Below are 10921 nucleotides of genomic sequence, written 5' to 3' on the forward strand. Positions count from 1 at the left end.
CTTGCATCTAGTTGTTATGATATGCCTTCATGATTTTTATTGATGTCTTCCTTGCATGTTGTAGCTACCATGTATTTAAGACATTCTCTTTTCCTTTGGCATTCATTATTACTTGGCCTTTCTTCCTTCCGGTTTTAAGCTATCTATATTTGACATTCCTTCTCTTTCTTCCTTCTTCAGGATGGCCACCAAGAGAGGAAAAGAGAAGGCTTCTGACAAGACACCGGCAAAGAGAGGAACTAAAAGAGCATCAACTAAGGCGCAACCCTCCACACAGGTCAAGCCACCTACTAAGCGGGTGAAGAGGACCATCCGAGTTGATGAAGCAGAGAAGGCATTTCCTGCACAGGACTACGCACGGTTCACTAACCGTTACTGTGAGCGAATGTTTCCCGTTTAGCAGAAAGAAACTACCATAATGAGCACCTGTGTAATCTTAGTAAGAATTATTACTATATTCTTATAATAATTAAGATATTATCACACGTGTGTAATCTTAGTAAGAATTATTACTACAATAAATTTATTAATAACAATTAATATTAATTATTTTATTTCATTATCATACCAACACATTTTAATAACAATTATTACTACAATCTATTAATAACAATAATTAATTTATTATCATACATCCATAATCTTAATAAAAATTATTATTACACTAATCTCTAACATTATCACTAATATTTTAGTTAAATCAAAATATTTTAAAAATTATTACTAAACTAATATCTAATATTATCACTATAATAAACTACTAACTTCTAATATTATAATTATTATTTTAATTAAATCAAAATATTTAAAAATAAAAATGTACATAATTAGAATGATCAAAATAATTAGTAATATGGAGTTTTAGACGATTGACGTCTTTTATTCTCCTTCTTTTTAACATTATTAAAGGTTAGTGGTTCAATTTTTTTTTTTAAAAGGTCCGATTTCATTTCATCAATAGAAAAGAATGAAAGTAAAAGTAGAATTAAAATATAAAGATTGAAACGAAAGTGAAAGATTAAAAAATGGGGTATTCAGTTTAAAAAATATTCGAATAGGACTCAACAGCATGTATACTTGACACGTGACTAAAAATACAAATTAAACGGTCCAATTTATATATCTGTCCAATTTATATATCTGCCCAACCTCTAATCGAACCGTTCAATTAGGGTAATTCAAATCTTCAAATCAGTCTGTCCGATTCTTTTATTACAGGTTTCACCACATCCGCCTAAAGCCCCTACACTCTCCTATAATCCTGCTATACTCCATGCTTTCCTAATATCAAAAATAAAAAAGTGAACTTTGTTCTGACATTTTACCCATCACAATTATCATATTCCGTTATCCTTAATCTTCTCAATCATCCATTTTCATATATCCTCTTTCCCTTTTCGCTGGCGTTCTTGTTCTTCTTGTTTGTATTTTTTGGGGTGGAAAATGGCGACGAGTATCGGCATTATGGATAGCGCTTATTTTGTCGGCAGAAACGATATTCTCACTTGGATCAACAACCGCCTTCAACTTAACCTCTCTCGCATTGAGGAAGTATTGCCCCTGCAACCTCCTCTTTTCATTTTGTTCTCAAAATTCAGAAATGAGTTTGCTTTACTTTTTGAGAGACCTTTGTCTCTTTCTGCAAGAACCGCAAGGATTGAGGTTTTATTAAGATGATATTCCGAATGAGGTAGAATAATTAAAACTTAAGAGGATTTTGATGCATGGAATCTTGAAATATCGATTGACTGATAATGAATTACTTGATTTGTTAATGTCTTATCGTATCAGTTGCTTATTTCATAAGCCTGTTTTAGCCTGTTTATGTGCTTATGCTCTTGGCTAGGCTGCATCTGGAGCTGTACAATGTCAGATAATGGATATGACATATCCAGGGGTTGTTCCAATGCACAAGGTGAAATATGAATTTGCTTTATATATTCTTTTCTTCTCTCTTGATTTTTATTTTTTTTTAATTTTTCCCTTTAAAATTAACTTTCTAAATTTGGGCTTTTATTCTAGGTGAATTTTGACGCAAAGACAGAATATGATATGATTCAGAATTACAAAATTCTGCAGGAAGTGTTCAACAAGCTGAAAATTGATAAAGTATCTGTTTCTCTCTGTCCCAATATCACATTCTTAAGCATGTTGCGTGTAAATAGTTTCTGTAACTCGAGGTATTCATGGTGTGGTTTTTGGGAAAACTGATGTGAAACTATACCAAACCATTATAAATGGTTTATAATTGTTTTGAAAATCACACCAAATCACTTTTTCACATAGCAAATTGGTTTATTTGAACACCCCTAACTGTAACCATATCGTACCAGGTATATGAATGATGAATGCTACTTGGTATATAATACCAACTTACCAAGTACTTTCAAGTTTCAGTACAGCTTGGTTAGGAATTGTAACTAAAGTTTTGTAATTTCTAAATCATCATCTCTTCTTTATGGTTTCAAACTTTCAATGGTATGATATCCCACCAGTAAAGTTTTAACATGACTTCTAATTAGACTTAATGGTGTGGTTACATTCTAAATCCATTTTAGTGAGAATGCCTTTATTTATTTATTTATTTACTTATTTATTTATTTTGTCCCTCCCTTTTCTTCTATACCTCAATTTACGTCATCATGGTGACCCTACTTGTGAACTACATTTTTGAATGATTATCTTGCTTGGCTAAATCCATATGTGATGTAATGATTTCATAATGTTAGATGCTCAATCTCAATTTCATTGGTTGAATTAGTTTTGTAAAAAGGGTGTGAATGTTAAATGTTGAATGTATTTTCAGAGTATTACTTTATTTCAGGTTGAAAACTAGCAGTAGAAAATACTCTGTCATAATGAATTATTTATGTTTGCATATAATGGGCTGGGTTGACTACCATGTGGCAGCATATTGAAGTTAACAGGCTAGTTAAAGGTCGACCTTTGGACAACTTAGAGTTTCTACAATGGCTGAAACGATACTGCGATTCTGTGAATGGCGGCATTATGAATGAGTATGCTACTCACCCTTACCATCCTCTAAGGAACTTTGGTTATCAATGGTTCTATATTAATTGTAGGATTACTTAAGTTATGACATTTGACCCGAAACTATTGTAAGACACTTGTCAAATGGATATGTTAACTAATTTTTCCACATGCAATTGCACATATTTTCAAGTACTGTGCTGTATCATTTGATCATATACTTTTCCCTTTTGTGTGTAGGAATTATAATCCTGTGGAGCGTAGGTGTAAGGGTGGAAAGGGTGGAACTTCTAAAATTCTGAAGAGCTCAAAATACCTACAAACAAGTGCTATCTATAATGCTGGTTCAGGCGATATGCTGGGTCCCAATAGAATCTCTGGTTGGCTTTTTGGTGACCTCAATCCTCAATCATGCTGCACTTTTCGAGATGCATGTCCTTGGTTTGTTACTCTATTTTTCTTCTCACTTTCTGGGTTTTTGCCTTTTTTTTTCCTGTAGTTCCCAAGCAATCAAAGTCAAGCAGAGGAGCAGGTGGGCCTAATTCTTCAGAAATTGAAGCATTGTCTAAGCAGGTATGAATGTATGATCATTACATTCTCTGTGCATGTGACAATTATAGAACTAGTGATTGATAGAAATCCACATTTTATTTTGCTCAATTATAAATTTATAATTCAGAAATGTATTTTTATTGATGTTTACAATTCAGTGCCTACCGATCCACTTTTTTCTAAACATCATTATAATTTAAATATTTAATATAGTTTGTGTTTTGAATTGAAGTGAACAACTTTCTTGCTTTTCTTTTACTCCTTTAATCTCTGTAACTTCTCTAATTTAGCGTGGCTAGGGATATATTGGGAATAAGAAATGTGACCAAGGAGGCACACTAAAATGGTCAACAGCTTTGCATAGGAGTAGACATGACATATAGCATAATTCTCTTTTAAGCTTTTGATCATAACTGAATTCTAGTCAGATATTATGTAGCTGAAGAAGTTGTTGGAAAATTGTTATTTGTGTGTATTTTATGCAGACATTGTTGATTTTCTTTGTGCTTGCCTCTGATAGTATATCGCATTCCTATGCTTTCATTGTCTAAGTCACCTATCTTCTGTCTTCTATTTCTCAGGTTACTGATCTCAATCTCTCGATGGATCTCTTGGAAAAAGAAAGAGACTTTTACTTTGCAAAACTAAGGGATATAGAAATTCTTTGTCAAGCCGCCGAAGTGGAGAATGATACTGTAAGAATTTTGATGAAAGCTTATGGGGTATTTATTTTTATGATTATGTCTAACTTCTGTGTGATTCAGGAATATATCATATTCCATTGTTGTGATTTAGTTAATCGTTTTCTTTCACTTAATTTTCACATTGGAAGTTCTTGCTTTAAGATTTCTAGTTTTGACATTGGCAATTTAACTCTTATTTTTTATTTGTGGAAGTTCTTTCATTTATAGTTGACTTGTTTGATTTGTGGAGTGGATAAGGTATGGTTAGTCCTCCTTGAGTTATAAGTTTGTATCTCTGGACAAAGAGAAAGTTTTTTGTTAAACTTTGCAACTTCACTATTGTTTTCTACCTGCGTATACCTTCTTGTGTTTCTACCACTGATTTAAATATGGCAATGTTCATAATCCATGTCTACCTTATTGAAGCTGTATTTTTCACTTTGGTATAATAGGGTTGAATAACGGTGTTATGTATTGGTATTTGAAACCGCTTTCAGTTTTACTCTCTTTTTCTTTTGAATCTGTACCTAAAATCTTGATTAGCAATCCAAAATAAGCGAAGATAATGGGGAATCATAAACTATTTAAACATCAGGGATCGTTAAATAAACCTTAATTTGCTTCATCTTTTATATTCAGATGTCTGTAGCAATTAGGAAGATTTTATATGCTACTGATACAAAGGAATCAGCACTAGATGAAGCCCAGGATTACCTTAACGAAAACTTCAATGCTGCTGACGATGAAGAGGAAGCTGAAGCTGCAGATGAAGAAGCTGCAGCTAAGGAAGAAACCAAAGCCTGATTGTTGCTGAAAATGTATCCCATGGCGGGGTCTTTGACTAACTGGTCTCCGTCTGTGATGAAGGATTGATAAAGGTTCCTGGTGCCATTGCTATAGAATGGCGTTTGCTGACATGGTTGTAGCTGCTCTGCTTGCTTGTGACGCTTTTGTTCTCTCCTTGTAAGCATGGATGGGAGGTCATGTCACCGTCCTTCTCATCTTTTTAGTTGAATATGACTTTAATGAGCTTTTCGTCAGAAATTTATTTAATGGAATTGGGTGTAACCCTTGTGTACTGGAGACTGTCCACTCTGAATTCTGAATTCTCAAGTGCAATATCTGAAATAGTAGTTCTGATCCATTCAACAAGACTCCATTGCTTTTTTAACGTTATTATTATTAGGCCGGTAGATACCCAATTTTTTCAAGGACTTTGAGGCTCTAATAGACAAAAAAAAAAAAAAAACTTTTTTGCTTTTTAATATTTAATTTTATGTGATTGATTAGTCTTTTTGTCAATGATCTCTCTTTAAAATATATTTCTGTGATATCTTAATTACTAATATATCTTCTATTTAATTTTTATAGTTTAAAATAATTTAAAAATTACTAAATATTTATTAGTTTTATAATGTAGATTTAGCTAATGTATTTGAAAAAGGTAACAAAAAATATAAAAAAAATAAACGATATTGACAATTATCCTTAAAAGACAACGAAACTCTCAACAAAAATGAATTTGTCAATTTTAGTTGGTTATTAATAGATAAATTAACAATTTAGTATGTCATGTAGGTTTATTTTAATAATACAGAGAAAAAAATTAATAGAGGAATTAATTAGTCTCATAGAAATAAATACCAAGAACTAAAAAGAGTATTTTTTTAGGGTCTCATTATCTTTTAAAATAATCGTCAGGGCGTTTAGAATTTTTTTTTCCTCTTATTATTAATTATGCAAAATATGCAAAGGAACTCCAAAGGATCTCAACTAGCAACAAAAAGAAAGAAACACAGAAATTATTGAGGCTACTGACAATTCATCAGGACAGTAGCAACCAGTCCAGGCAGTTGGACAACCGATGTTATGTGACCTAAGTTTATAATGTTCGTGGTTTTAAGTATTTTATATAAAATTAACGGGGTTTAAGAGTCCTGTTCAAAATATTTGAGGGTTTAATTGTTTGGAGAAAAAAATCGATTAAAGGATAAATGGTTTCGAAAAAACTGTGACTGATACGTAAAAAGTTACGTGACATGTAAGAATGTTGTCGCCTCGTTTTGCCGAAAAGTTTCACACAAGGACTAAAATGTCCAATGAAAATGATGGATAAGAATTGCGATGGTATTTTTTTTTAAATGAGATTTTATTCTTAATTTATTGAGTTTAATGATAACAATTGTTAAAGTAATGAAGGAATTTAATTTTAATACATGTTAGTATAAAATAATTTTATATGTGTATTTAATATTTAATTATATAATATTATATTAGTAAAAATAATTATTTTTTATATCAATTGTGTAAATAATTATTTAAAAAAATAAATAAAATTAAATAATTATTAAAATATTTTATATTTTTAATATATTGAAATTTAATTCATAATGAATATATCTAATGAAAAAAATTTTGATAAAATTATTATTTAAATTTTAGACTCAAAAATCTTTAATCCTACATTATCGTATACAACTATTGTTGTTTTTCCCAAAACAATAAAAGTATGTGAAATGAAATGAGTAAAGAAGCGGAGATGGAGAAACTAAAGACGGTCACGAAGAGAGAGAACCACTCTTTTGAGTTGGCATTTGGCAAAAGCGTCCACGAAAGCGGAGTTTCCAATTCAGTACAGTAATAATGCCATTAAATTTCTTATTCTGCGCTTGAATTCCACGGGGCCACCAACAGGCAACCTTTTCAAAATTGAATCCCACAAGGAAAAAGAATCAAATGATAATATGATATTAGAAGGTTTAGGGTAACATTTTTATTGAAATTTAGTCAGCACTTAATTATTAAAATAAAAATAGATAATTTTATATTATTAAATATTATTTTATATTATTAAAAATATTAATAATGTGTTATATATCATAAATTTTATTGGCTTTAATATTCTTCATATGATATTAAAAAAATTTAGGAGACAACAATTTTTTTAAATTTTGATCAACATATAACTAGTAAAAAAAAAATGAGTTATTGGCTGAAATTTTATACCAATTTTACACCATTAAAATTATTATTAATACTTATTTAATGACTATAAATCACAAAAATTATTGATTCCTAACCTTGTTCGTGATATCAATGTTAAAAGAGAAAAAGAAGAAAGAGCATACAAAATTATTTTTCGAGAAAAAGGAAATTAAAGAATAAACTTGTGAGAGGAGAGTAGTCCCTGTCCCAAGTCCCAAGTCCCGAAGTGAGATCATTTTTGTTCTCCCTCCAAAATCCGTCATTCAAAGTTTGAAAAACTGAAATGGGATGCGTATCTTCAAACCTCCTCAACCATGAAGACGACTTCGCCCAGCTGGGTACCTCCGCACTCGGCGTTGGCCACCACATCGTGTCCCTCACATCCACCACCTATGGCCTCCTCACTCTTGACCCACCCTCCTCCACCACCACCCCTTCCACCCTGTCCGAACCTCCAGAGGTCATCAACTCCTGGGAGCTGATGGAAGGCCTCGACGCCGACAGCTTCCGCTTCTCTCCACTCCCACTCCCTCCCCCAAAACCCAAACCCAAACCCTCCTCCGAGAAAGAGAACCTGGACCCCTTCGAGAGGATATGCCCTCCCAGCGGCGAGAACAGAGTGGTGATCTACACCACCACCTTGAGGGGAGTGAGGAGCACCTTCGAGGCCTGCTGCGCTGTTAGGACGGCTTTTGAGGCCTTCGGGGTGTCCTTCTGCGAGCGTGACGTGTCCATGGACAGCGGCTTCAAGCAGGAGCTGAGGGACCTTCTGAAGGGGAAGGAGAGGGAGGAAACGGTGCCTCCCAGGGTGTTCGTCAAGGGCTTCTATGTGGGTGGCGCCGAGGAGATGCTGAGGGCGGCGGAGGAGGGACTGCTGGGGGAGCTGCTGGAAGGCCTTCCGAGGAAGAAGATGGGTGCTGTGTGTGACGGCTGCGGGGACATGAGGTTCTTGCCCTGTTTCCGGTGCAACGGCAGCTGCAAGACAGCGGTGCTCCTCAAGGAAGAAGGCCACAAGGGGAGGACAGTTGTCATCAAGTGTGCTCATTGCAATGAGAATGGCTTAGTGGTATGCCCAATTTGTAGCTAACTTCTTCCACTGCCACTATGTTATAGACAAATCGATCATCTGCTTTTTGTTCATATTATTATCATTTCCGATTCCCATGCTTGTTTCTAATACTTGTAATGGTGATGTGGCTCAGTTCACCATTCTTCAAATCATATCAAGCTCTAAACAGATCATCTTCCTTCCTTGATTTCCTGTTCTCTCACTATAATATCTTTCAGTTTTGAAGGTTTATATAATTGATCTGTCCAAACTTAGTCTACTGTTGACTGATTATTGAGCATGCCTCTGCCCCGGCTACAAAAATCATTCTTTACATTGAATAGTATTAACTATTAAGAGTCCCTTCTTTGGAAAAAACTTTGTCCAGGAGATAAAATGAAAGAGTTTAAGGAGCCAACTTTTTTCAAATTACTTTTTTTTTATCTTAACTTCTGCATCCTAAATCTTCAATATTCAATCCTAAACCTTAAATCCTAATTTCTAAAACCTAAACCTTCCAAAATATGAGAGTTAAAAGATAACAACAACAAAAAAATGGCTGGCTAATTAAAAATTAGTTCTCTATATTTATTGAAATAAAAGCTATAACAATATGACTAGTGGGTTGCAATTCACCGACTACTTGACTTGGATTGCAGTTTCATGTAGTGATAAACCTTGCAGTCCCTGAAGTTATTGATCTAGAATTAATTGATGAGTAAAAAATCCAGCAAGAGTGCAAACTTATAGCGATGACCAATTCGATTTGTCTGGAAGCCTACTCGTGTTTGACATGGTGATGACTGAAATATGTTTCTTGTATTGCATACATGGATTGAGGTTTCTCTTTTTGGTTTCTTGTTACTAAGACAGAACACGTTTAAGCATGGATGGGCTGATCTTTCCAATATGCGATCGTGTCACCACCCTTTCCATCTTTTCCATTGAATGAACTTTGCTTTTAAAAATTCAATGGATTTGGGTGTAACCCTAGTGTTTCTTTAGTATGTGGTGGAGTCTCTCCACTCTGAACTCTGCATTCTCAAGTGTGACGTCTGAAATAGTAGTTCTGATTCAAAAAGACTATTGCTTTTCTTAAGTTATTAGCCAGTTGTTCGTCTCCACAAAAGGTTAAAGAAAGTTTCCTGAAAATTTTGGCCAAGCCTATACCATTGTCGGACATCAAATGTTTGAGCATAAATTGTCAAGTGTTTCAATTAATTTAGTGAATCTCTGAAGCAATGAAAACGATTTTAAAAATAATGAATCATGTCTAACAGAAGAAAGAAAAATCTTGAAATGATGTTGCTGCTGCTCTCGAGATGAACAATTGACTCTATTTTCAAGCGAATCCAATAAATTGAAAAGGATTGAATGATTTCAGTAAAAGGATTATGCCCAACAACCTAATCTTTGTTGTTGCATTATCTAAGGTGGCGAGTGGCGACATCGAGGTGCCAAACCTTCTCGTCGATGTGAGCTCTTGGGGAAGATCAGCCCTTTTTGAAGAATGTTAATAAATTTCAAAATCCATTTCGTTGTCCAGTATCAACTGATCATTTTTTATTCTTTTTTTATTGATTCTTTTTTGATTGAGATGTATGGATTCATGGGTCTATGTGCCCCTTAGGTATTCTCTACCTACCCACCGGTATTGGTTTCGGGTTCCCGTTCGACTTGCATGTGTAAGGCATAGGTATAGGAAGAAGCCCGGTCAAATAGAAATCTTTTCTTTCGACCATTTTTCGATTGTTAATACGATATATAAGGACCGCCTAGAATTCGCTCCCAAAAATATAGCCCCCTATCGTCAATTTCACCAGCCTACCCTATCTTTTATTTCATTTCATCGGCAATAATAAAAAAAAACTTTTTGAATTATGGGACAAGAAAAAGAATTGAATAAGTAAATTTAGCATCTGATGATTGAGTCGATTCCATGATTCTAAGTTTATTCGATACCTGATCAGACTGGAATAGGGTTATTAAAATCATGACCAGAGGCGAGTCCATAAATATACTCCCGAAAAATAAGTGGGTATAGGAAGTTCTGTTGACGAGATCTATCAGGTTTATTTGTCTATGTCTTTCTGAGTCTCTTCCTTTTTGCGTATGGCATCGCGGCATCGCCACTTCCTTTTGCAGCATCCACTAATTCGGAACTTAATTTGAAAATCATATTATACTTATTGAATCTGATATAGTTACACGAATATAATTTAGTAGCAATGAGAGAGTATTACGTGACACATTTTGATTATTAAATTAGTAATGTAATAAGTATATTTTAATTTTAATATTTTAATTTTAATTTTATTTCAATTATAATTAAAAAAATACATGATGTATATTTTTTTGTTGTCAAATTTATAATTAATTATTATTAATGACATATAAAAGAGATAAAATAGATGAAAGAGAAAGATAAAAAAAATCCTTAGTTTTAGAAAAAAAAATATTTAAGGGCAACAATCATATACATTAAGATGATGAAAAAATTTATTTTCAAAATAAATATTATACATAAGAGAGACTCGTAAGTCGTAACAATCAAGAAGTTAAAACTAAAGGGTTATGAATATCCTATTATCGCAAACAAAATCACTTTATTGACAATCATCCTTAAACCTAACAATTGGATCTTATATCTTGTTCATTAATG

At 33.3% G+C, this 10921-nt stretch overlaps 2 protein-coding genes across 5 annotated transcripts; both read left to right on the plus strand.

The window, feature by feature from the left end:
• The first annotated feature begins 1184 nt into the window (after positions 1-1184).
• On the plus strand, positions 1185-9340 carry LOC107629499 (microtubule-associated protein RP/EB family member 1A). Of its 4 annotated transcripts, none has more exons than XR_015907552.1 (9): positions 1185-1690; positions 1847-1915; positions 2023-2109; positions 2911-3017; positions 3232-3371; positions 3491-3564; positions 4125-4238; positions 4866-5301; positions 9254-9340. XR_015907552.1 is itself a non-coding variant. In XM_088509544.1 (8 exons), the coding sequence occupies exons 2-8, from the start codon at positions 1877-1879 to the stop codon at positions 5028-5030; spliced, it is 726 nt and encodes a 241-aa protein (XP_088365670.1). In that variant the 5' UTR covers positions 1185-1690; positions 1847-1876; the 3' UTR covers positions 5031-5380. The 4 variants fall into 4 exon arrangements, 2 of the variants coding, with proteins under 2 accessions (XP_088365670.1, XP_016187797.1); XR_015907551.1 differs by having other exon boundaries at positions 1185-1551; XM_088509544.1 differs by lacking the exon at positions 9254-9340 and having other exon boundaries at positions 4866-5380.
• Positions 7405-8356, plus strand: LOC107629500 (Glutaredoxin family protein). The gene has a single exon (XM_016332312.3). It carries the CDS (start codon positions 7495-7497, stop codon positions 8296-8298), a length of 804 nt encoding a protein of 267 aa, XP_016187798.1. The 5' UTR covers positions 7405-7494; the 3' UTR covers positions 8299-8356.
• Positions 9341-10921: the final 1581 nt, after the last annotated feature.

The sequence above is a fragment of the Arachis ipaensis genome, chromosome B3, assembly GCF_059453495.1.
Source record: "Arachis ipaensis isolate K30076 ecotype BB chromosome B3, ASM5945349v1, whole genome shotgun sequence".
Classification (NCBI taxonomy): Eukaryota; Viridiplantae; Streptophyta; class Magnoliopsida; order Fabales; family Fabaceae; genus Arachis; species Arachis ipaensis.

What these genes read in the sequence shown, in the direction of transcription:
- LOC107629500 (XM_016332312.3), top strand. Translation starts at nt 7,495, where the DNA reads ATGGGATGCGTATCTTCAAACCTCCTCAACCATGAAGACGACTTCGCC.
- LOC107629499 (XM_016332311.3), top strand. Translation starts at nt 1,444, where the DNA reads ATGGCGACGAGTATCGGCATTATGGATAGCGCTTATTTTGTCGGCAGA. An exon ending in AATGGCGGCATTATGAATGA is followed by an intron (nt 3,018 to 3,231) that starts GTATGCTACTCA and finishes TTTTGTGTGTAG; the next exon opens with GAATTATAATCCTGTGGAGC. An exon ending in GGGTCCCAATAGAATCTCTG is followed by an intron (nt 3,372 to 3,490) that starts GTTGGCTTTTTG and finishes TTTTTCCTGTAG; the next exon opens with TTCCCAAGCAATCAAAGTCA.